The 26,578-nt window shown below is 47.8% G+C and overlaps 1 protein-coding gene across 2 annotated transcripts in view; it reads right to left on the bottom strand.

The window, feature by feature from the left end:
* Positions 1-4,411: 4,411 nt before the first annotated feature.
* YBX1 (Y-box binding protein 1) overlaps positions 4,412-26,578 on the bottom strand; it is a 33,311-nt gene continuing 11,144 nt past the window's right edge. Inside the window, exons 3-8 of one of the 2 annotated variants that reach the window (XM_029578417.1) lie at positions 21,062-21,095; positions 20,345-20,434; positions 7,410-7,715; positions 6,976-7,058; positions 6,629-6,894; positions 4,412-4,773 (exon numbers count right to left, since the gene is read on the bottom strand). In XM_029578417.1, the coding sequence (XP_029434277.1) occupies positions 6,660-6,894; positions 6,976-7,058; positions 7,410-7,715; positions 20,345-20,434; positions 21,062-21,095 (748 nt within the window). In that variant the 3' untranslated portion in view covers positions 4,412-4,773; positions 6,629-6,659. Of the gene's footprint in view, positions 4,779-6,628; positions 6,895-6,975; positions 7,059-7,409; positions 7,716-20,344; positions 20,435-21,061; positions 21,096-26,578 lie in introns of both variants that reach the window. The other variant, XM_029578416.1, reaches the window with a different exon arrangement.

Below are 26,578 nucleotides of genomic sequence, written 5' to 3'. Positions count from 1 at the left end.
GCGATAATTGTTAGCACCCACTGATCTGAGGTGATCTGCAACCAAGGTTGTAGAAAATGGTACAGTCGACCTCCTACAGGAATGTCTGGAAGAGGGGTTTGGCATGTGTTCCCTAGAGGGGAGTCAAAGGCCAGCCGCAGGCCCAGGAGGAGGGGCTACAGTAGGCCTTTGTTTCCTAGGCTGACGCGGCTGAGGCCTAGTAGAGGATCGAGCTGGACGAGGCCTGGCCGATGGAGGGTAGTAACGGCGTGGCCGAAAGAAAGACTTCTTAGAGTCCTTCTTAAGTGGTTGTTTGGAGGAAACCTCAGACGGAACAGAAGAAAGTTGTTTCAACGTCTCGTGGTGATCTTTCAATTCAGCTACTATTTGCTGAATTTGTTCTCCAAACAAATTGTCCCCTAAGCAGGGTAAATCCGCTAAACGATCCTGGACCTCTGGGCGAAGGTTGGATGACTTTAACCAAGCCCAACGTCTGGCCGAGATGGCAGTAGCTGAAACCTTTGTGGAGGCATCGAAGATGTCATAAGCCGTTCTGATCTCGTGCTTCCCCGCTTCAAACCCTTTGTTAAGAAGGGCCTGAAGCTGTGGCTGGTATTGGTCAGGTAATGTGTCAGCAAAATCTTGCATCTGTTTAAGGATGGCTCTGTTATATTGCGTCATGTAGAGTTGATATGAGGCTATGCGAGAAATCAGCATAGCTCCATGGTACACTTTCCGTCCCACACTGTCTAGGAATTTATTGTCCTTGACCGGCGGAGTGGAGGAGTGTGGCTTGAGACGCTTGGCCTTTCTTTGTGCGGACTCCACCACAACAGAGCGATGATCCAGTTGAGGCTTTTGAAAGCCTGGTGCTGACTGGACGAGGTATGTGGAATCAGCCTTCTTGTTAACTGGTGATACAGATGAAGGAGATTCCCAGTTTTTCTTTAAGAGATCGAGAAACACCTGGTGAACGGGGATGGAAGCGATGATTTTTGGAGCGTCCAAAAATTGAAGCAGTTCCATCATCTGGTGTCTGTCATCGGTCTCAGATTGCAGCTGAAAAGGTACAATTTCGGACATCTCCTTTACAAAATTAATAAAGGAGAGATCCTCTGGAGGAGATCTTTTTCTACTCTCTGTAGGAGAAGGCGGTGATGGTAAATCTGTGTCAGAAGATGTATCATCACCCCAGGTATCATAGGGATCACTTGGGGGTTGAAGCCCCGATGGACCTGGTTGAGGATCCGAAGGCATCGAAGGAAACCTTGGAGGAACCAGTGGTACAATCGGTACTGGGAACGGCATCGAGGGTTTCGGTGCTGCCGATGGAGTCGGTGCCGGTCTTGGAACCGATGGAGCCAAAGGATAAATCGGTGGAGATATATGAGAAGGCACCGATGGGACCACCCCGGAAGGGGGAATCAGGAACGGTGTTTCTCCCGCCGATGAAAATCCAGTCGGAGACGATGGCGCTGTCGGTGCTACTGGAATCATCGATGGGAGGGCATGTACAAGTGCCTCCATACGTTGTAGTAGCGGTGCCAGCGCTTCCACCAAAGGTTCGGTGGTCGGTTCCTTCCTCGGTGGCGGAGTCGGTGCCGGGGTCGATGCCGGTGCCGGAATCGGTGCCAATGGAGGTTGGAATCTCTGCATCGCTTTCTCGATGGCCTCCTGGACCAGCCGGTCCAGTTCTGCCCGGAGACCAGGGGTAACAATACCCGGCTCGACGGGAGAGGGAGGCTGAGGCAGAGACGGAGGGACCACCGTAACCGGTGGGATCACGGCTCCCACACCCCGAGAGGGTGAGGGTTTCCTCGATGCCTGCGAACGAGACGTGGACGGTGCCAAGTCTGAACGAGGCCTCTTAGTCGGTGGCTCGGCTTGTTCAGAGGTCGATGACTGTGGATCCTCGACAGGCCGAGACTTGTGCCGTCGATGGCGATGCTTGTCCTTCCGGTCTCCTCGCCCATCCGGGGAGGGGACAGGAGTCGACGGCCGAGAAGTCATCGATGGTGGACGGTCACCGGAGGGTTGACGATGGTGGTGCAACTTCGACGGTGCCGGTTCCGATGACGTCGATGCTATCGATGGCGTTGGGGTGGGTGCATGGAAGAGGAGCCCCATCTTCTCCATCCTGGCTTTGCGACCCTTAGGTGTCATTAGGGCACATTTGGTGCAAGTCAGGACATCATGCTCACTACCCAAACACAATACACAAACCCTATGGGGGTCTGTGATTGACATAGTCCGGGTACAATCCGGGCATCGACGGAACCCCGTCGCCATGGCTTAAGGCCAAATTTAGTCACGGGCTCGGTAAGTGCCAACAGGCCTCGAGGGCCAAATTCGACGGTAGTCGAAGAAAAAAAGGCAAAAAACTTACCGGTTTCCGCGAAGGTGACAAAAATTTGTCGAAGGGAGACCCCTGAGGGGCAAATTTTCTTCGGATAGAAAAATACCGAATTCCTGTCAGGAACGTGGTAAGAGAGCTCCTTTCACCGCGTGGCAACTGCTGCGCGGAAAAAAGAAGACTGAAGGGAGACCCCTGCTGGCTGCAGGGTCAGTGCCTTGCTGAGCATGCCCAGTAGGGGCCAGTCAAAGTTCTGTTTAAACTTTGACAGAAGTTTTCCGTGGTGGGCTCCATCCTCGATGTCACCCATTTGTGAGGACAACCATCCTGCTTGTCCTGTGAGAACGCTTCCTTCAACCACCGCGCAATAGTGGTCTTAGAAGCCGGCTTACCTCGATTGGGCCCACTCCAGAGGACCAAAAAATGGTCCGAGACCCGAAAGTCATTGGTAACCTGGAGATAGCGAAGTAGAACTCGTTCGGTATCCAGCTTACGGAGATCGCTCCCAGCTGTACCCGCAATCTCCTCTGGAGAAAACACAGGGAGTTCTACAGACTGGTTGACATGGAAGTTAGAAACAACCTTTGGCAAGAAGGGACGGGACAGTCTTGAGGGATACCCCTGAATCGGAAAAACGCAGAAAAGGTTCCCGACAGGACACCTTGGATTTCGGAGATCTGCCGAGCAGAGGAGATAGAGACAAGAAAGAGTCTTGAGCGTAAGATCCTTTAACGTGGTGCGACTGAGAGGTTCGAACGGAGCACCACAGAGGGCCCAAAGGACCAGGTTAAGACACCACGATGGGCAAGTGGTATGAGAAGGCAGACGTGTTTGTCGCCCTTCAAGAACCGGACGCGATTCCTTTCAGTTTTAGTCTCTCTCCACCTGCTGGAAAGGAGGCTCAACCCACAGTATGGACTGATCCGGGTACGTACAGGAACACTGGTTAATACTTGCTTGATCCATAAAGAAAAAAGCCCCACAGAAAAAAGTTAAGGAGATGAGAAGGGGAACCAGGGGTTCAGCTGCCTGCAGCTGCTGGGAGACAGACAAATACTGAAGGGAGCAGGGGAGGTTCTATTCTACTATGGGATGCGTTTTCAGTTCTAGTCTGTCTCCATCTGCTGAACAGGATGTACAACCTAAGGTCTGGACTGATCCCGGTACATAGAGGGAACATAAGCTCCAGAAACTCTGGAGAGAAAGGGGCAGATACCAATTGAACTCCATCCCCAAAGCCCGTTTCCCACAAGAGTCTCCCATCATGTGACAGCATCAGAAGCTCAGCTGCCACAACAACTAAAGAACTGGCCCCTGCCCCAAAAGTTTGAGAGTAGCACCAGTGAAGAAAAGGTCTAGGGGAAGAGGGATCCAGTGCCACTGCCTTTCAATCTGCCCACATTGTGATAATCAAGCCACTCCGGCCACCTACCCACTTGCTCATTCCTACTCTACCAGGATAAGGAAGGCAAAGCCCACCACCCTTCTGGAAGCATTTTATCCAGAAACTGCCAGCTGCAAGCTTGAATCTCTACCATTTGCTGGAGACAAATACTGAAGCTGCAGGTGGCATACTTCCCTGTAAGAGGCAATATCAGCGAAACTTTCTTTTTTCTCTGTTTTAGGAGTGTATAATCAACTGGTGTGGCTTGGCCTGTCTAAGTGCAGAAAAAGAAACTACTTTTCTTATAATGGCAGAGAAAAAACAAGTGGTTAGTGCCTATAGCTTAGTCTATCACCATCTAGTGGTGCTTGTGAATATCAGGACAGTTTGAAAAATTCTTGTCTAACGTGGTAGACACTTCTTTTAGAAAAAAAGCCTTATGTCCATTTTCCCTCCAATCTTCTCATCTACTACATCAGTAGTTATTTTACACAAGGTTATCCAAGGCCTCAACAACTTCACTAATTTGTACATAATTTGACCTTTAAAGTGGATTTAAGATCTGGATGATATTTCATTCAATTTTGTGGGAGGAATATTTAGTTAAAACAGCCTCAATAGCTTATTAAAGGGCAATATTCTTGTTAATACCTGAACTGGAGATCTAATTTCTCCTTTAAATAAAGCTAGACAAACAGATTTAAGATCTTTATTAACAGATGCTTGCAGTTTGTTGACATTTGAAAAAAATCAGGTGTACATTTCATACAAATTAAAAATGAGGTTCTTAAAAATCTCAGTTTGACCAGATATGAAACAATTTAAAAACCTTTAAAAGGTATATTGAGAAAAAATAGGCTTTTAAAAAACATGTTGTCATTTGCAAAAGGAGACTTATTTAAGTAATAATAATAAAAACTCCAGGCTGCATTAAGTAATGCAGACAGTTGTTCTAGTTATCTGGTCAACAGCAAAAAGCAAGCACTTAAGATCTTCAGTTCCAATTCTTGGTTCATTTCTTATTGCTGGAATTGTGTTTCATTCTTGTCTTTGATGACTAAACTGCAAGAGAGAAAAGAAATGTCAAAAGACCAATGAGGTAGATTCTGTAAGAGTTTTTGATAGTAAAATCCTGTAAAAAGAGAAAGCTTATTTCTAGTCAATATTCTGCCATTCAATGTTATGAAGCCTTCTACTCCTGCTATATCTATCAACACACACACACACACACACACACAAATAGTGGGAGAAAGCTCACACATCGGGTATGGCAAGATGAAAAAGAATTAGTTTGAGAACCTATTGCCAAGCAATCACACTGCTAGCCAGCAGCTCGAAGCCCTAGTCTTGTTTCTCTTCAGGTTGCTAAAAGCAGTTTCCCATGCAAAACAGGGGACCTTAGGCTGGGAGGAAGAAGGCTGCAGTTGGCTCATTCTTCTAAGAGCAGGGTAGTTCGTACAGGGGAGGCTCTTCCTTGTATAGATCGGAGGCCCCGTGTCTTGTGTTGCAGGTACATGTCCCAGCCCATGTTGGAGGCATCCATTGTGAGAATCACTTAGTGTGGCATATGATGGGCACCTGACTCCAATGCACCAAGTTATAGGCACCAGCCAATGTCATCTGTTCTCTGAAAACTCTGGTGGAGCGGGATTGAAGAAACTGGCTCCACTGATTCCTGAGCCCCTATTCCAAGCGTTGCATGGGGAAGTGAGTGAGGGGAACTACATGGATTGGCACTGCTAAATGGCTAATAGGACTAGTATGTAGCATGCAGCCTACATCTGTTAACAGTTGAGTCACCAAAGGAAAAGTGGGCAGCAGGTAGAGAGCCAATCAGAAAACAAAAACTGAAGTCTGAGCCATAAGCAGCTGCTCACCTCGTCAAGATAGCAAAGAGGAGGAGAGCAGACAGAAGATGTGTGCAGAAGAGAAGAAAAAGGGTAAGTAGACAGTAAGGATGATAAAATGGGGTGTGCAATGAGAAGAGGTACACACTCCTGCAGTCCTCCCCCACCTCCTCCCCCCCCCACACTCCTAATGCATGCAACCCAAAAACACACCTCTGCCCCTCCTCCCCCCACACACACAGATACCATGTACTTGCTACAAAAACAAACCTAGACACCTCTCCCCAAACCCCCACCCACATGCATTTGTGTCACCAGAAAGCCACTTGGAAACCCTCACCCCACTGACACCACCACTACACCTGTTATAACACTGCCCCGCCACACACCTACTTTTCAACTCCAGCACCTCATCCCCTCACAACACAAAAAATCATCACATGCATCCCCAGCCACCCACCCCTGCATACACACTCCTTCACACCGCTGTTGCAATATTTGCCCCTCCCACACAGTTCACACCACAACTCCATATTCCTGCAAACCCAGTTGCAACACACAGATCTCCCCAGCTACTCACTTCTCACACTACTTATACATTACAAAAATGTCTTCTCAGACAAATCTCCTAGTCACTGACATCACTGCAAACATTCATTTCTCCCAGTAGTGACTCACCCCACTCCCAACCACATCACCTACACCCTAGTATAATTAAAAAAAAAAAAAATAATAATATTCAGTCTCCTTTTTCAACCCCCAATGCTTAGTATGGTAGACATGACTAATCAAGTTGGGTAGAAATTAAAGATCACACTTGTCTATTCTTACAAATAGTAAACAACAGTGTTTTAAAATTAAAAAAGCATTTAATAGCATCTCACAGCTCATGGTGTCAGATGTAATAAGGGCACACTTTCACTTGGCCATATGCACCAAACTGCCTGGCGATGGCTCTGGCATACAAAAATAGATCAGACAGCTAAGTTGCAAGACTGCTACAGTATACCAAACAATAAAATCCATTCAGTCTTCACATCTTGATGTCTAAGAGTAGATACAAACCCGGATGATGGTAGAGATGGAAAGCCGGTATTTACTCAGCCCCGCCCTGCTCGGCCTCGGGAGCGGACGTAGTCTCAGCTGGTGGTTCGGCTGCCTTGGTCTCTTTGCCATCTTGTGGTTTAGGGTTCTCTGGGCGTCTGCGTCGGTAGTTGAAGTTACGACGGTACCGACGCTGAGGTGGCTGCTGACTCTGGGTCCCATCCCCTTGGTTTTCTTTATCTTCTTCATTTCCTTCCTCTCTTGGTTGTCTCTGTCGGGGTGGGCCCCTGAAACAGATTAAAAATCTTTTGAGCAATTCTGTCCACATGAGAGTTCGTATCAAGAAATCCCATAATCACTTGGCATACCTGCGGAATCGTGGTCTGTAACCCCGGTACATATTCTGTCTCACAGGTCTGCCTTGCTCTCCTGCACCCTGACTGTCAGCACCCTGAAAGAGAAGCGAAATACAGCATGTTTCTTCAGCTACATTTGCCAGGACAATGCTGTGTACAATAGCAAGTATTTAGTAAGAGGTAAGAACCTATACTACCCACTGTAGGGAATTGGTTTTATTTAAAAAGAATTAGTATCTCACTTGGTGGGTAGTAACCATACATGCATAATACACACACACAAAAAAAAAAAAACAATTGAGAGAAGCAGACTATACACCTTGAGAGGTGGGAGACAAATGCTTAATATTAATGTTATCAGCACTGAAACTTAACCAGCTACAGAGAACCGATGAAAGTTTGTCATGTATTTGTTCCTTCTTCTGTAGAAGTAAGAAAAAGCATACCTCTATGACTTCTCCCTGAACAGGAGGGTTGGAATACTGTGGTCTCCGCCCATAAGGTCTGCGCATATAGTACGGTGGATAGCGCCGTCTACGGTAGGGACGCTGCTGAGAAGCACCCTCTCCTTCTGGTGCACTCTCTGTCCCCTCACTCTTCTCTCCACTCTCACTGTTCTGGTAATTCTGTTGGTAATTGCGCGGAGGACCCCTGCGACGTGGATAGCGCCTATAATGGTTACGGTCTGCTGCATACTTGCTGCCTTGCACTGGAATTCCACCAGGACCTGTGACATTAGCTGCCTCTGCACCCTATAAAAAAGTTGATAGGTTAGTTGGTTTACTAAATGTTGACTTGACATCTACCAAAATAACAATGTTTTCTATCATGATCTCCTGTTCTCTCATCCACTTTTCAATTCTGTTTTATAACAAACCAGATAGCACTGAATGTATGCATAGTGTCCAAATTTTATATACACTTCTTCAGCTAACAGTTTATTTGTAAACATTTTCCAAACTATTGAGGATGCTGTCAGACTAATGAAAAAAAAAAAAATATATAGATGTGCTTGCTGGTGTGGCGTTTCTTTAATCAAATATTTTGAGCAGCTGCATTTTAATTTCCTTAAACCACTTAAATAATGGTGCTCCCAGTTTTCAGTGGCTGCTGTTTACCAAGGCCAGGAAGCATAACATTTTTCATAATTTTAACTAGGTCCTTCTAGGTACTCTACCATAAAACAAGGCTACACCAATCTTAACCAACTGATATGGTTGCTTGTGTTATAGTCAATCTGTATGGTGCATAATTATGAAAAATCTTATGCCTCGCGGCCTCCATGTGATAGAACCTGCAGAAGGTGTGCAAGGCAGATGTTGACAGGAGACAGTGGCTTAGCTTCCACCCAGTTAAAGATCATTCCACCCGCCTGATCCCTAGTGGAATGAGCTTTAACCTGAGAAGGTAACTGCTTTCCAGCCTTCACACAGGCTCCCGTGACCACCTCCTTAATATGAAAATTGGTTCTTACCTGCTAATTTCGTTCCTGTAATACCACAGATAAGTCCAGAGAAGTGGGTTGTGTATCCCTACCAGCAGGTGGAGTCAGAGAGCAAAGAACTTTGGGCACTGCCATATATAGAAGAGTGCCCTCAGTATTGACCTGTACCCAAACCCATGTAAACAGAACTAAGGAACAAAGGGTAGAAACCAACTAAAAACTAACTACCACTTTGCCCCATGGACACATAAACCAAACAAACTTCAAAAGAACTGCTCCATCAAATTTATCTGCAAAAGGAGCATCATGAAAAAAGAAAGAAACATAGCAAAGTCTAGCAAGACAGTCTTTCGTTAACTGAAGAAAAGGGGTGGGCCTCTGGACTGATCTGTATTACTACAGGAACGAAAATTAGCAGGCAAGAACCAATTTTCATTTCCTGAACATACCCAGATCAGTCCAGAGAAGTGGGATGTACCCAAGCCACCCTACACTGGGCGGGAACCCGAAAGACCTGCACGCAAGACACTCTCACCGAAGGACGATTCATCAGAAGCTTTAACATCCAATCGATAATGCTTAGTGAAAGTGTGAAGCGAGGACCATTCAGCCACCCTACAGATTTCCTGAGGTGACAGCAACTGACATTCTGCCCAGGAAGTAGCCTGGGCCCTCGTAGAATGAGCACTGAGACTCAAAGGCACTTAGCGTCTGCGGGCTATGTATGACGAACAAATGGCCTCTTTAATCTGAGAGATGGATGCCTTAGACGCTTTGTCCCCCTTCTTAGGAACAAATAGAATGAACAAATGATTGGAACGTCAAAAATAATTGGTAACTTCCAGGTACCTCAAAATGCGTCGTACGTCCAAAAGATGAAGGTCCCTGCCCTGAGAGGACTCCAGAGACCACTGAGGAAACCCCGGAAGCTCCACAGTTTGATTGATGTGAAAGGACGATACCACCTTCGGAACGAAGGACAGAACCGTGCGCAATGACACCCTATCGTTGTAAATCCGAAGGGGTCATGACACGACAATGCCTGTAACTCTGAAATCCGATGCCCCGAGCAAATGGCCACTAAAAACAGTTTTCAACGTCAGATCCTTCAGCGAAGCTCTTCGGATAGGCTGGAAAGGAGGACCACAAAGTACCCTAATCACTAGGTTCAAACTCCAAGCAGGAGAGACAGAACGGACGGGAGGCCGCAAATGTTTCAACTCCCTTGAGAAACCGAGCAATATCCGGGTGCACAGCCAGCGAACAACTGTTAAATTTTCCAATCAAAGAACCCAGAGCCGCCACCTGAACACGAAGGGAATTAAACGCTAAACCCTTAGCGAACCCCTGTTGTAGAAACTCCAGGACCTGAGGAACATCTACAGCTAAGGGACTGCAAGAACGCTGATGGCACCATGATTCAAACAGTTTCCAGACTCTAACAAAGGCTATAGAGGTGGCTGGGCGTCTCACCTGCAGGAGCGTGGAAATGACCTGTTCAGAATAACCCTTCAAGCGTAAACATTGCTTCTCAAAAGCCAAGCTGCGAGAGAAAAGTGATCCCCCTGATACGAAAATATGGGACCCTGTAGAAGCAAACGCAGCAGATGTGCTAGCTGCAAGGGACCCAGTCTAGAGCCAAGCGGACCAGATCCACGAACCACGGGCGACGCAGCCACTCTGGTGCCACCAACACCACCCTACCTGGGTGAAGTTCTATGCTATGGAGAAGCCGACTGATGAGGGGCCAAGGCGGAAACACAAAGTAGAAATCAGGTGGGCCAAGGGCACACCATAGCGTCGAGACCCACTGAGCCGTACACCTGTCGACGGCTGAAGAAGCGATCTGTCTTCACATTCGTCTGTGCTGCCATCAGATCCAACTGCAGAACTCCCCACCTGGCGCAAATTAGATTCCAGGCTTTGAGAGACAGCTCCCATACTCCTGGATCGAGTTGTTGCCTGCTGAGAAAGTCCACCTGCAGGTTCTCCACTCCCGCGACATGAAAGGTGGCAATTCCCCCGAGGCGAACCGGAGTCGTGCCTCAAGCGCAGCCGTGGGACTTCTTGTTCTGCCCTGCGGTTGATTTAAGCCACCATCGTCGCATTGTTGGAGAATACTCTTATCAGTTTGTCCTGTAACTTGGATAGGAAAGCTTGTAGGGCGAGTCAAACCGCTCTTGTCTCGAGTCGAATGATAGACCAGGAGCTCTCCGGTGACCTTGAGTGAATTTGTCTGCACACACTGCTCCCCAACCGGACAGGCTGGCATCTGTGGAGATTATCAGCCAATTCGGAGGATCCAAATCCACACCCCGTTCCAGATTGTCGTGCGATAGCTACCACGACAGACTGACTCTGAAAGCAGTGTCATTGGTAGGTAGAACTGTTCCGACACCGAATGTCAGACACAAGTGCCCATTGTAAAGTTCGTAAGTGAGTGAACACCCACGGGACCAGGTCCAGAGTGGAAGCCATGGAACCCAGGGCCTGCAGATGATGCCAGACTGTGGGACTCTTCCTCTGAAGAGGAGAATGGATCTGACCTTTTAACTCTGTCCGCAGACAGAAAAACTTTGCCGTGCAAGGTATTGAACAGTGCTCCCAAATAAATCAGTTCTTGGATGGGTTCCAAGTGACTTTTGCACACTGATGATCCACCCGAGCGACTGTAAGGTGACCATCACCATGCGAACCAATCTCTCGCAGTCCTCCCAAGACCTTGCGCGAATAAGCCAGTCGTCCAGGTACAGATGGACTAAAATCCCCGCCTTGCGAAGGAAAGCCGCTACTACCACCATCACTTTGGTTAACGTCCGATGAGCTGTTGCGAGGCCAAATGAAAGGGCTTGAAATTGGAAGTGCTAACCCAAGACCTTGAAGCGTAGATACCGCTGGTGGCTTAGTCGGATGGGAATGTGGAGATACGCCTCCGTGAAATCTAGGGATGCTTGAAACTCCCCTTTTTGTACGGCCATCATTACCGTCCTCAGAGTTTCCATCCGGAAACGAGGGATCCGTAGACAACTGTTCACCTTCTGCAAGTGATTTACTTTGTGATTCACCTTCTTGGGAATCACAAAGTAAACAGAGTAACGTCCGTGTCCCTGCTGTGCTTCCGGAACTGGGACAATCGCTCGAAGCGACGTAGAGTTACTCGAACTGCATCTCGTTTGCTGCTTGAATTCACACGATTCCACAAAACCTCTCGAACTGGCTGCAAAAACTCTAGAGCATAGCCGTCTCTGATCACCTCTAGAACCCAACGGGCCGAGGTAATCTTTTCCCATTCCGCATAAAAGTTGGATAATCTGCCACCGACAACGGAATGTGTGCTTGTGGCTTCCTTTGGAGGATTTACTGGTTCCTGTACAGAGGTGTCCTGAGTCCCTACCAGAGCGACAACCTTCTTGAAAGGACTGCTGGCATTCCGAATTTTGCTTAGGACCAGAAGGCGTGGAATATCTGCTGATCGAAAACGGCGAGAATCCCGAAAACGAGACAGATTGGGAAAAACCTTCTTAGAAGAAGATCTCCTATCTTCTGGTAACTTATTCCCTTGGATTCCCCGAGCAGCTTAACCAGCTGATCAAGATATTCCCCGAACAGAAGCTTGCCCTTAAAGGGTAGATTACAAAGTTGGGACTTTGAGGACAAATCCGCCGCCCAATTCCTCAGCCACAGGAGTCGCCGTGCCGCTACCAAGGATACCATACTCCAAGCCGAGATCCGCACCAGATCATAAAGCGCATCAGCAACATATGTGACGCTTTAACTGGATCTCCAGTTTGCGGTCCTGCATATCCTTTAAAGCGGCAGCTCCAGCTACCGGGATAGTGGTTCTCTTAGTGACCGCCGAAATAGCCGCATCCACTTTGGAAATCTTCAGAAGATCTAAAACAGACAGGGGATAAAGCTTGGACAGAGCCTAGAATCTGGAGCGTTCCACTCTCGGGTTACCAGTTTGCGGACCTTCTTAGGAAACAGGAAGGTAGATGTGGGACCTTAAATTCCATCGAGGACTGGATTAACACCATTATCGGATTCTTCCCAAGAAATCTTCAGGCCCAAAACATCCAAAACCTGAGGAATAAGGGGCCACCGTTCTTCCCGTTTAAAAAGGCAAACCACAATGGGGTCATCTCCCTCAGCGGGCGGGATATCACCATCCAGGTCGTCCATATCAACGTCGCCCGTATCAGAAATTGGGTCTGATCTGCACCCGTGTCAGCATCTGGGGCTAAAGGTGATCCTGACCCCAGAACTGGATCCTGTGACCCTCGGGGGATGTAATTCCTCGGACGAGGCTGCTCCACAGGCCGCTGCAGAGGTTCTGCGACCCGACACTTCTTTGCCGGAGGTTCCGTCCAGTCAAGAAGCTGTCCGGGTCTTCTAAGCGCCAAATACCTTCAGGCCAGGAAGGCTTGGTGCATCAGAAGAATGAATTTTGGGGAATAGCCTTCCGGGACCCCATCCCTATGCAGGGAATAATCTGGAGGTGAATCGCCAGCCCCCAAATCAAGCTCCTGTCCCACAGGGGCTAACACAGGAGGAGAATCCTCCTCATGTGATTCTCATCATGATGAAACACCCCCCCCCCCTCGGAGGGGGCGGACGGTCCCGACGAGCCCTCCATCCCGGAGGAGCAAGCAGAACAAAGATTAGCCGAATCGAGCACCTGACCGCGCGCCCCACATGCGCGGCAGGTCGCCGATTTAGTGTGGGGGCCCATGGAAAAAACCGCGCAGCCACGCGGTGGAAGTTTGAGGAGAAAAGGCAGTTGCAGTGAAAAACGTATGCGCCGGAGACGCAAGAAAATCAAGCTGGCAGGCCTAATTAAAAACAGCTGAGCCTGAAAACGGGCCTTGTAGTACAACTTACCCTCTTTCCCTCAGAGGCAACCCGGAGCCCTGGGAGCTGAGGGGAAACGCCAACCAACTCCCTGAACAGCCGCTGAGGCCCTCCATGCCCCGACTCATGAAGCCGCTAGATTTTTTTTTTAAACTTTATGGAGCAGATGAAGTGGCTTCGGTGGAGAAAAAAAAAAAAAAGACTAGGAGCCTCTAGCCTTCACCCGAGCCGCAGCGGAAGAAACCTAGGCAGGGGTGTCCAATCCCCTGGCTTCCACTGAGGGATGGCCCACAAAGGTGCTTAACACCTCAGGAAGTGCTGTCAGTAAAAAATCACTAACACAAAAAAACAAAACACACTGACTAAAAACTAAGACTGCAGGAGTGCATCTCTACCACCTGCTGAAGTCAGAGAAATACTGAGGGACGGCAGTTGGCACTCTTCTATATATGGCAGTGCCCAAAGTTCTTTGCTCTCTGACTCCACCTGTTGGTAGGGATACACAACCCACTTCTCTGGACAGATCTGGGTATGTTCAGGAACTAGCAAGCTATGGTTTGTCCAGCTTCTTTCTGCCATGAAGGACAAACAAGCAGTCCATTTTTCGGACTGATACTGAGACTTCCAGATACTGCACTAGAAGTCTCGACATTCAAATGCAGGGGATGATATTCTTCCATATCTTGAATTTATTTAAGCATGGCAACGAAATAGACAGATTCAAATGAAATTACGATACTACCTTGGGCAAGAAGGATAGAACAGTACATAGCTGTAAGGCCCCTAGAGTCATCCGGAGGAACTGTTCCCAGCACAATGCCTGCAGTTCAGATGCGACATGCAGAGTATCTAGCCACCAGGAACTCCGTTTTCAAACGGGCCAATACAGTAAAGTCTGCGGTAGAGCGGGTGAATGCCTGCTCTCCCGGCACGCGCACAGACCACTCTTCTGTGCGCGCGATTCACTATGCAAATTAGGCCCGGTGGTAAAAACAGGCAAAAGGAGGCGCTAGGGATTCTAGTGCGTCCCTAGCGCATCCTTTTGGACTGGAGCGGTGGCTGTCAGCGGGTTTGACAGCCGACAATTTTGCCGGCATCAGTTCTCGAGCCCGCTGACAGCCATGGGTTCGGAAACCGGACACCGGCAAAATTGAGTGTCCGGTTTTCGACCCACGAGCCGACTTTAAAAAAAAAAAATTTGAACACACTTTCGGTAAGTTTCGGGACCTCCGACTTAATATCGTCATGATATTAAGTCGGAGGGTGCACAGAAAAGCAGTTTTTACTGCTTTTCTGTGCACTTTCCCGGTGCCCGAAGAAATTTCTGAAAGCAAAATGTGCGGCAATACCAAATAAGGCCATCAACATGCATTTGCATGTTGCGGGCGCTATTAGGTTCGGGGGGTTGGACACGCGTTTTCGGCCCCTTACTGAATAAGGGGTAATGCAAGCGCGTCAAACAGAGGATTAATAGTGCGCTCTGTACTGTATCGGCCCGAATGTCAATAAACACAAGGAAAGACTGCACAGCGGTCAAAAGGAAGGGCTTGCCAAAAAATCTAGTACTAACGTTTCCACAAGGGAACTGGCAACCAGACAGGAGGTTGAAGTTGCTTCATTCCCTTCAGAAAGCAGGTTATGTCAGGATGAACCAACAGGGAGTAACCATTCACCTCACCCCTAAAACAGGAGACAGCTACTATCTGTACCTTCAAGGAGTCAAGGGACAAACCTTTATTCAAGCCATCCTGCAAAAATTCCAGAATAAGTGGGATTTTGACTGTTCGAGAGAGAAGATGCGTTCTTCACACCAGGCCTCAAATACTCTCCAGACCCACACATATGCTAAGGACATGGAAAACTTCCTAGTGAGGAGTAAGGTAACAACTACTGCCACAGAATATCCCCACTTCATCAAGCAAGCCCTTTCAAGGGCCAGACAGTAAGACAGAATTGAGTCAGATCCTTGTGAAGGACCAATCCCTGTTGCAATAGGTCCCTGTGTGGTGGGAGGTACAGAGGATTCTCTTCCAGGAGTCTCTGCAGGTCTGCATTCCACGGACGCCTGGGCCAATCTGGCGCTACTAGTAGATTAGTCCCCTGGGGTGTTTGATTCTGTGAATGACCCTGCCCAGCAGGGGCCATGGAGGAAAGGCGAATAGCAACTAGTCTTCTGGCCAGATCTGGATGACAGAGTCTATACCCAGGGACCCCGGATCTCTTCTGCAGCATCGAAGAACCTTCGTATTGTGAGATGTGGCCAGCAGGTTGACTGATGGAAGGCCCCAGAGATCTACGACCAGTTGAAATGTTTTGGTGAACAACCTCCACTCTCCTGGATCCCAACTCTCCCTGCTTAGTCTACTCTGTTGTCTTTTCCTGCGATGTGGGAGGCTGAAATCATCTGTAGATGTACTTCCACCCACTCCATAAGGAGGTTTACCTCCTGTGATACCTGCCGACTCTTTGTTCCTCCCTGGCGGTTGATGTAGGCTACAGTCATTGCGTTTCAGACATCACATGGACTGCTTGACTCTGGAGTCTGTGGCTGAACTGTAAATATGCCAATCTGACAGCCTGGGCTTCCAGGCATTTGATGTTCCAGAGAGCCAATTCTTCTGTCCAATGACCCTGGGCCTTCAGCTCCCGAGAGTGAGCACCCCAGCCCTGGAGACTTGCATCTGTTGTGAGAACCAGCCAGTGCGGGGAGGACAGGGACACACCCCTGCTCAGATGAGCTTCCTGCAACCACCACTGGAGGTGAGAACATACTTCCATCAGTAAGTGGAGATGAACCAGTCTTGGGACTATGGGTTCAGACATGATAGAGCGCGTTGAAGTGGACACATCTGCGCCCTCCCCCACGGCACTACTTCCAGGGTTGCCGCCAAACAGAAGACTTGGAGATGGTGAACACACTATGCCCGATGGTGTGGCGCTGACGCACCTGGTACATCAACTTATGCATTCATGTGGTCGGAAGAAAGACCATGCCCCGCCTGGTGTCGAACCGGACTCCCAGATACTCCAAGGACTGGGAAGGTTTGAAGCTGCTCTTGGCCAGATTTACTAACCAACAGAGTTCCTGTAACAAGGAGGAGATCACCCTGTTGGTCACCAGGAGGCTCTCTTCCAAGGACTTGGCTCGTATCAACCAATTCTCCAACTATGGGTGCACCGGGATCCCATCTTTTTCTTCAACACTGCTGCCACGACCACCATAATCTTGGAAAATGTTCTGGGGGTGGTGGCTAGCCCAATGGGCAGCGCCCGAAACTGATGTTGACCCAACACTGCAAAACATAGGAAAATGTGTTCTTGTCTAATTGGAATATGTAATTAGGCCTCTGATAATTCCAGGGAGATTAGGAACTCTCCCAATTGTACGGCCATTATCACAGAGCTTAAGGTCTCCATGTGAAAATGAGTCATTTGCAGGTGACAGTTGACATGCTTGAAGTCCAGGATGGGATGAAAGGAACCTTCCTTCCTGAGTATTTTTCCTGGGATGTAGAGATCACAGCCCTCATCATGAGGAGCTTTAGAAGCGTTATCTCCACTGCCTGCTTCTTGTGCTACAGTGACAAGGAGACTCATGAATACGTCCAGAGAGGTGCCTTGGAATTGCAGCACATACCCTTCTCATATGACTTTCAGTACCCATTTGTCCAAAGTGATCTCAACATACCGTTGGTAAAAAAATAAATAAATAAAATTTAAAATAAAGTCAACCCCCTTTCTCCTCGTTCCAAAAGGTGGGTCAATAAAATTTCATTGCTGGGGGGGGGGGGGGGGGGGGGGGGAGAACGAGCCTGAACTCAATCCTGCCTCTCGGACTGCCAGTTACGAAAGGACAGACCTCCCAAGGGGTAGAGACCTCAAATGTCAAATTTCTGTATAGACGAAAATGCTGGGAACCCCTGGAATGACCGCTCCTAGGTGAGGGGCATTGTAACTGCTTCCTCTTATCTCCCAGTAACCAGGGAACTGGAGATTCGCCCCATTTACTGGCCAGCTTTTCCAGCTGATTCCTGAATAGGAGTGATCCTTTAAAGGGCATCTTTGTAAGATTAGCTTTGGAGGCTGCGTCAGCTGACCAATTCTGCAGCCATAGCAGACATCTGGCTACCACCACTGAGGCCACTCCTCTGGCTGAAGTATGGACTAAATCAGAGCCTGCATCTGCTAAAAAGACAGCAGAGGGTTCCATCATCACTCTGGAATTCACCCCCTTTCCAACGCTCGGCTCCTTTTAAAACTTGCTTCTGGGGCATCCCATTCCAGATCAATCAACTCCTGGATGGCATCCATTACTGGAAAGTAGCAAGAAACTTTCTGCAGGGAAATCAGAATGGGATTCTTCTTTGGTTCAGTCATAGAATCCACCCCAGGAACTCCCAGCATCTTCAGGGTCTGGGAAGCCAGGACTGGCAATTTGCCTCTGTGAAAGAACCATAATATGCTCCGATATGGTTCCAACCGTGGGGGATTTTCCCCATCGTCCAAGGAATATAGATCCTCCTCTTCATCCATGCCATCTGGGTGCATACCAGGGATACCTTTGAAAAGGCGAGGCATGCCTCAGGTTCTGCCGGTAGGAATGGGAGCGAGGGGTCACCAGCTGATGTTCTGTCCGGACAGGGGCCACTGAGGCACCAGACTGTGCCTGTACAAAAGCTTGTAGCCCCTGGAAAAACTCCAAGAAAAGGCAGCAGGGTCCATGCCTAGTCCAGGAGGTTCTGGGGTAGGTCCAGTTGAATTTCCTTCTCCCATGGATGACCCAGTCAAGGGTGTACTCAGATCAAGCATACTAGTATGGGAGAAGCCTGGCTTAGCAAAATCTGAGGAGACCAACTCTCCTTGGGCTTCCTCACAGTGCTGACATAAGTTGGAATCCAGCAATACAGAGAACAAGGCGCTTAGGTTTCTTGGTTGCTGCAAGCCATTGGCAGTGGTAGCTGTACATTCAATCGGCTCGAGCTTAAAAATTTAGGCGTGGCACATGCAGTGTCCGTGTGCTTTTGAGGTTGTACACATAGGGACGCACCAGACGTTACATGCACTGATGTACTATGGAGGGCAATACGGCACGCACAGAAAACGTGTGCAAGATGGCGGTGCTGCCATGGCCTACCATGCGGTGGGCCGACTAAGCCTACAGCAGTGCCTAGTCCACTGGGGGGCTATTCAACCCACTCAAAAGCCCAAGTCCTCTTACCCCAACAGGAGTGGGAATGATGTCAGTACGCTGTGCCGAGCACGGAGATTTGGGGGGGGGGGGGGGGGGTGGGGTGGGGATGGGGGAATAAGGCCCTACAGAAAATCCCTCTAATCAATCTGAAACAGAAGGCAAATTTTGTGATTTTTTTTTTTTTTTTTTTTTAAAGACTTACCTGGGCTCAGCTATTACTTGCCGAGTACAGACTGTCTCTGGCTGCAGGAGGAGAGGGCTTTGGCCATCACCGCCATACTCAGCTTCTTGCTCTCGCACCTTTCAGCTGCCTAAGCAGCAAAGTCTACACAGAACTGGCTACTGGACCAAGGTACACTTCTGATGCATCTTGGAAACTGCCTGAGGAATTCTCAACTGGCGGAGGGACCTTATCACCGCAGGAGAGCAGGGCTCAATTTTCTCCAATTTAAAACGCAGAATTTCTTCTTCCAAAAAGTATAACAATCCCCATAGGGAGAGGTACGTCCAGTATCTGCTGGAGACTGAGAATACTGGAGGGCTGAGGTCACGACAGGGATATATGTACTGTGATGTCAGCTTTACAGCCTTACTCAGTCTCCATCTGCTGGCAGTGGAGCATAACCCATTGGCCCTGAGTCCATCTGGCTACACACTAGGAAACTCTGCTTTCTCCAAGAACAAGCAGGATGGTAGTCCCCACACATGGGTGAATCCCTAGCTTCAAGCTTTTCCCCAAAACAAAAGGGGACCACCAATCAGGTGCAAAAGGCACAACAATAGTGCTGTTGGTAACAGAGGAGGAGACAGCCTGACCCCAAACAATGAGGCCTAGGCAGGGAAAGTTGGGTTTTACACCTCAAAGATTCCAAAAGAAAAGACTGGCAAAATCTACTCTCACGTCAACTCCCCCTATCCAGACAACAGTGAGATGCGAATATGTGCAGAGAACTGCACATCAGAGCCTTGCAGATCTCCTCCATGGGTACTGCTTGCTGGTGGACCACTGATGGTGCTATGGGCATAACAAGGGGATGCAATCTGCTAGCCAACCGGATAGTGTGTGTTTGGAAATAGCAACTCCCAACCTATTGCTATCAAAAGAAATAAAAAGTTGGGTGGACTATATGGGCTTCTGTCCTTTCCAGATAGAAGGCTAAGGCTCGCTTGCAGTCCAAACTGTGCAGCGCTAATTCACCTTGGTGTGAATGGGGCCCGGGAAAGAAAGTTGGCAGGACTATAGACTGGTTAAGATGGAAGTCCATCACCACCTTAGGCAGGAACTTAGAGTGTGTGCGCAAGACCATCCTGTTGTGATAAAATTTTGCATATGGTCACTAACGCCTGGAGCTTGCTGACTCTGCACACTGATGTGACCATCACCAAAAATATGACCTTTCAGGTCAGGTATTTTCAGGTCACAGGTATATAGCTACTCAACCACTGTCTGGACTGATCCGGGTATGTACAGGGAACTACACCATGGTAGTATGTGCAAATTGCACTCAGATGGACCCTAATGGAGTTGGGTTTTTAAGCCAGCCTAATAGGTGTAGAAGGTAATTTTGGTAGCCCTTTTCTGAATGGCTTCTTTGCTTTCAATGTCTTTATGAAATTAGGACTTCCAGAACTGAACACAACATACAAACTGGGGGTCTCACAAGTGACCTATATACCCCTCCTTTTCTTGCTGGTGAGACCTTTCCTTATGAACCCAAGAATACTGCTAAATTTCCCTACTACTTTATTAAACTGACTGGCAACTTTCTATTACTGCAAAATTATTAAAGCAATTGCCAACAGGCTAAGAGATAGCTATAATAGTTGTAAAACTAATTAGTCTAACAGTTTTGCATCAACATGGATAAATATATGTGCATAGCTATCAATCTTACCTTTTCTCCTTCCACCACATCAAACTCCACAGTCTCACCATCCCCCACACTGCGAAGATACTTCCTGGGGTTGTTCTTCTTTATGGCAGTCTACAGAACAGATCGCACAAGAAAAAAAAATAAAAAGAATGGCCTCAAGCTAAAACGCAATCAAACTTCTTAGGTAAAGAGCTCTTTTTCTACCCAAGGAATAGTTTTGAACCTTCAGGTAGAGACACCTGAACCTAGCGAATCACCTCTAGCTGTCAAGATAGGAGTGACAAGCTGCCAGCACCAGATACAAAAAATCCTATGCAATATTTTAAGAATAAACTCTGAACTGCATCAAGGAATTTGCAAAACCCACAACATGGATAATCCGTATACTTGACTGGCAAACCCACCATATTGTAGACAAGGTTGATAATCTGTGAATAAGCTGGGACTAATCAAAACAGGCAATCTTTGGAACATAGCAGGAAAACAAAAAAAATAAAGCTAACAGAATGGTTTAGCAGGCTACTAATCCTGACTTTCTGTAGAGTCTGATATGGTCAACAAACACTGCCACTAAGGTATTGCAAACTGCTAACTAAAGTCAATTTCATCTGCTCTACAGTCTATTCTTCTCTCCAAATTAAATGACAACATACAAGCCCATCAAAGAATACTGCTGGATGAGGAGTAGAACCCATATATTCTGGACTTATGTAGCTGAAGAGGAAATAAAAGATTTACCTGGTGTACAAATACATCTTCCTTGGTGTCATTCCTGTTTAAAATAAAACAAAGAACATTGAAAACTAGTGACACAATTAGGTTAACATGTTACAGTCTGTCTCTATAAGTCATAATATGCCAACTCACAGACACTCTTATAAACAAAAAACTGATGGGCACCCACTGCTCCAAATCAGATATAAAAAGATTACTGTCCAATTCAAGTATGAAAACTGGAGATACTACCAATATTTGTTTAAAATTCTTTTATTCTGCTGCCTCTATACAATAGCTTTTAGATGACTGGGTTAAGATGTCCTATGTGAAAGTTCAATGATTCTCACAAAAGTAGGGCTATCAATACATTATTTTATTCAGATTTAGCTCATGTCTTTTCAATGGTAGCTTAAGGTGAGTTACATTTTAGTACTGCAACTATTTCCCTGTCCCCAAGTTTGTACTTGGGCAAATCATTTCATCCTCCACTGCCTCAAGGTCACTAGGAGCAACAGCGGATTTTGAACCCTGGCTCATCTGGTTCTTAGCCTGCTGCTCTAACCAGTTGGCTTCTCCTCCGTTCCATTAATAGCCTTATCTTTCTAATAAGAGAAGCTATTTTTTTAGGTCTCAAAAGTCAAACTCAGTCATCGACAGCATCTTAGACAGTGGCCAATCCATGTCACAATTACCTAGCAAATCCCATAAAGTAGATCCAATTCCTAGGGCAGAGTAAGTCAAAACTTCTGTCTCCATCTGCTGGTAGGGAGGCAAAATCCAGGAGTCTGGACTGATCCGGGTGTGCACAGGGAATGTTATGGATTGTTTTTCCCTCAGGAACATATTCCTCTTAAGATGGATATGCTACGCATCTTGACCAAGTACTCTGGCAAAAGATTCCACAGCTTTATAGTGCATTGAGTGAAAGCAAAGTTGACATTAGATGGCGCCTCAACAGTAAAAATAATAATATCTATACTCCGCGGTCGAAAGGTAAGCTTTTACCCTTGTTGCAGTCGATTCCCGTCGCATTTTTCCTTCAGAGCCTACTGGCCATCGACCACACCGCGGCTAAATTTTTGTCGGAGTCATGGCGTCAGGTTTTCGTCGGTGCCCTGACTGTACTCAGTGTCCAATGACCCGCATGGGGTCTGTTTGTGTGTTTGGGGTCCGACCACGATGTCCTAACTTGCACCAAATGTGCCCAAATGACACCGAAGGGTCGTAAGGCCCATTTAGAGAAAATGGATTCTCTCTTTCAGTTAAAAACTCCGACTCCATCAATAGCTTCGACTGAGCCGGTGCCATCGACCTCTCGCCAGCACCAGCGTCGACTATTCCAAAAGTGTCAATAGCCTCCTTGCCTCCTCAGGAAAAGGCCGTGGAGAACATCGTGAAAAGTGTCGACACCGGCACTGGAAGGCTCAGTCCATCGATCCAGGCAAGTCTGCAGCATAGATGCCGATAGAGCCACCGACAAAGAAGCCCCGTACAGAAAAGGCTCCATCCTCTTCTGTGACCAGGTCGAGGCATTCCCCACCTTCAGTGGTGTTGGGATCTGATATTACACCTTCACCAGTGGACCCTCCGGCTACACCAGTGCTCCATGCACCAGGCTTCCACGAGGAATTGGATCGAATGATCCAAGAGGCCCATTGGTAAAAGCACTTCAGGGCTTCCATCCTCCATAGACGCCGGTACCAGTCCAATTCCCATAGCGCTCGCACCTCTACTGGGTGGACTGGATGCGTTGATCGGTGCTCTGCCTCTGATGAAACAGAGAGCACAGATGGGTCCAGTGCCTTCTACACCAATTCCTTTATCACTGGATGAGGAAACAGATTCCCATGCCACAGTCTGGGATTTTACCACAGACTCATCCATCGATGTCACCGGTCCCTTCAGTGCCTCTATCGATGCCATCGATTCCTAGGCCTGGTCCTTCAGGATTAGCACCCTTTCTCCCTGCTGGAGACCAGCCCTACAATCCTTGGACAGATGATTCATCCCAGAATACAGACGATCTACTATCAGAGCCCTCTCCCCCAGATTAAAGACGACATTCTCCACCAGAAGATCTGTCTTTTATCAGTTTCATCAAGGAAATGTCTGAAACCATTCCTTTCCAACTTCAGACAGAAGAGGACTCTGGGCACAAGATACCGGAAGTACTCCAATTTTTCTTGATGCTCCTAAGGAAATCATGTCCATACCTATTCATGAAATCCTTCTTGATCTCCTGAAAAGAAACTGCGAACACCCATGTGCCATCCCACCTGACAACCGCAAGACAGATGCCACCTATCTAGTGCAGTCAGCTCCTGGATTCCAGAAGTCTCAGTTGGATCATCATTCTGTGGTTGTTGAATCAGCCCAGAAGGCACGACGTTCAAAACCTCATTCCTCCATACCTCCAGGGAAGGAACTAAAAACCCTGAATGCTTTTAGCAGGCGTGTCTTCCATGGCTCTATGCTCATATCTCGCATAGCCTCTTACCAGTTATACATGACCCAGTATAACAGAGACCTCTTTAAAAGGATCCAGGACTTCGCTGATTCGTTACCAGAGCAACTCCAGACTCAACTTCATACTCTAGCTCAGAAAGGTCCGGATGCTGGAAAACGCGAGGTCCATGCTGCTTATATCTTCGACACTGCCTCTAGAGTGTCTGCAGCGGGGATTAGTGCACGAAGCTGGGCCTGGCTCAAATCCTCAGACTTAAGAGCAGAAGTCCAAGACAGGTTAGCAGATCTACCCTGTGTGGGAGATAATCACTTCATGGAAAAGATCAGAGAGACTGTGGCGCAGTTGAAGGACCACTATGAAACGCTGCGCCAGCTTTTTTCTGTGCCGTCTGAGTTCCCTTCTGCGCCTAAGAGAACTTTCAGACGAGACTCTAAACTGCCAACCTACAAGCCAAGGAAATTTTATCCTCCGGCTTCTAGAGGACGCCCTTCCAGACCTTACCAAAAAGGTCAATCCAGGCAGACTCTGCCTCAAAAGTCTCAGCCAGCTTCTCAGCCTGGACCAGCATCAGGGTTTTGACTCCTTCCCAGAGAGTGTAAGCCAACCTCCTCTTCCATCCATACCAGTCTGCGGTCGACTCTGCCACTTTAGCAGCACTTAGCGCACTGTCACCTCAGACAGTGGGTACTTGCAGTAGTCACCCAAGGTTACCACCTAAATTTCCTGACTGTTCCAGCGGACTCTCCACCTCGGCCAATGTGAGGAAAGTCCAATCATTCTCCCTTGCTCGAGCAGGAGGTCTCATCCCTCCTCCTATCCCGAGCAATAGAACCGGTACCCCTCTTCCAGCAGGGGCAGGGATTTTATTCCCGGTATTTTCTAATGCCGGAAAAGTCAGGTGGCATATGCCCGATACTGGACCTCCGTGCACTAAAATTTCTGCACAGAGAAAAATTCAAGGTGGTAGCCTTGGGCTCTCTACTTCCTCTTCTGCAAAGAGTATATTGGCTATGCGCTCTAGATCTTCAGGACGCATACACACACATCTCAATCACACCATCTCATCGCAAATTCCTGGTCAGCTCTCCATTTTCACTACAGTGTACTACCATTCGGCCTGGCGTCTGCTCCATGAGTATTCACCCAGTGCCTAGTGGTGGTCGCGGCCTTCCTCAGGAATTAGGGTGTCCATGTCTACCCTTATCTCGAAGATTGGTTGATAAGGGCTCCGACTCAGCAGGGCGCACGCTAACCTCCCTGGGTCTCACTATGTATTTACTTTTACATACCGACATTCATAGGACACATCACACCGGTTTACAATTAACTATAGAAGAACGGAAAATTACAATGAACGGGAACAGGGAGAGGGGAGCAGGCAAGAAAGGGAGGAAGAGGGGGCAGGGATAGAGTAAAGACTAAGGGGAAAAAAAAAGGAACGAAGTTATGTTCCCTTGTTAAATGTAACTGTACCTTCTGTCACCACAGTTCTAGTTCTATGTATTTATTGCACCCCCGTTCTATGTAAACCAGCAAGATATGTTTTCATGATTGCCGGTATATAAACACTCTAAATAAATAAATAAAAATTTTATTTATTTTATTTAATGGTTTCTTATATACCGAGGCACGTTTGCAAAACATCACCTCGGTTCACAATGAAGAGAGATTTAGAATAACCATATTAAGTGACTAAAAAAATCACATCACAGGATGTGTACACTATCAACACCCCGATCTCCTTAGGATTTCTAATCAACTATCCCAAATCCAAGATCGTTCCATCCCAAACCCTATCCTTTATAGGGGCCGACCTAAACACTATACAGGCGAAAGCCTTCCTCCCCCAGGATCATGCTTTCACCATTACATCTCTGGCGCATCAACTACAGTCTCGAGCATCTTCAACTGCTCGGCACTTCCTCATACTGTTGGGTCACATGGCGTCCTCGGCGCATGTCACTCCGATGGCTCGCCTAGCCATGAGAGTGATGCAGTGGACCTTAAAATGCCAGTGGATTCAAGCTTGTCAGCTAAATGTCCAGCAGTGTCCAGGTTACCAAACAGTTCCGTCTGTCACTAGCCTGGTGGATGCACCTCTCCGATCTCATTCAAGGCCTTCCATTTCAGGCTCCAGATCCTCAAATCACCTTAACAGATGCATTCCAAACTTGGGTGGGGTACACATGTAGGTAGCCTGCAGACTCACGGATCCTGGTCTCCAGAGGAAGCCAAACACATTTCCTGGAGCTATGGGCTATCAGACATGCCCTCAAGGTCTTTCAGGATTGCCTATCAAACAAAGCCATCCTGATTCAGACAGACAATCAGATTGCGATGTGGTACATCAACAAACAAGGGGGAACGGGCTCCTACCTTCTGTGTCAGGAAGCTGAACAGATATGGGAATGGACCCTTTCCCGCTCGATGTGCCTCAAAACAACCTACTTGCCGAGTGGACGTGTTGGCGGACAAGCCGAGTCGCACTTTCCATCCGCACAAGTGGTCTCTCAACCCCGCGGTAGCAGATGCGATATTCCAACGTTGGGGTTACCCTCTCATAGACCTCTCTGCGTCGGTCCACAACCACAAAGTGGACAACTTCTGCTCCCTTGTTCGCAATCACCACTCGCAACCAAGAGATGCCTTTGCCCTCTCCTGGTCCAGCAGTCTCCTTTATGTGTACCCTGCACTTCCTCTCATTTCAAAGATTCTCGTGAAGCTCCGGCAGGACAAGGGATCAATGATCCCGACAGCTCCCCACTGGCCACGCCAGGTGTGGTTTCCAATCCTCCAGGACCTATCAGTATGCCGACATTCCTCTGGGGAAGGATCCCCTTCTAATATCTCAGAACGAAGGGTACCTGCATCACCCCAACCTCCAGGCTCTTTCTCTGAAGGCCTGGATGTTGAAAAGTTAATACTCCAACCTCTTAATCTTTAAGAGTCGGTATCCCAAGTCTTGGTGGCTTCACGAAAGCCTTCAACGAGAAGGTCTTATCACTCTAAATGCAAGAGGTTTACGGTCTGGTGCACTTCACTTGTTCCACTGCAAGGTTTCTGGACTAACT

The sequence above is a fragment of the Rhinatrema bivittatum genome, chromosome 15 (assembly GCF_901001135.1).
Source record: "Rhinatrema bivittatum chromosome 15, aRhiBiv1.1, whole genome shotgun sequence".
Taxonomy (NCBI): Eukaryota; Metazoa; Chordata; class Amphibia; order Gymnophiona; family Rhinatrematidae; genus Rhinatrema; species Rhinatrema bivittatum.
The sequence above is the reverse complement of the archived record's forward strand: the minus strand, read 5'-3'. Positions and strand labels throughout refer to the sequence as shown.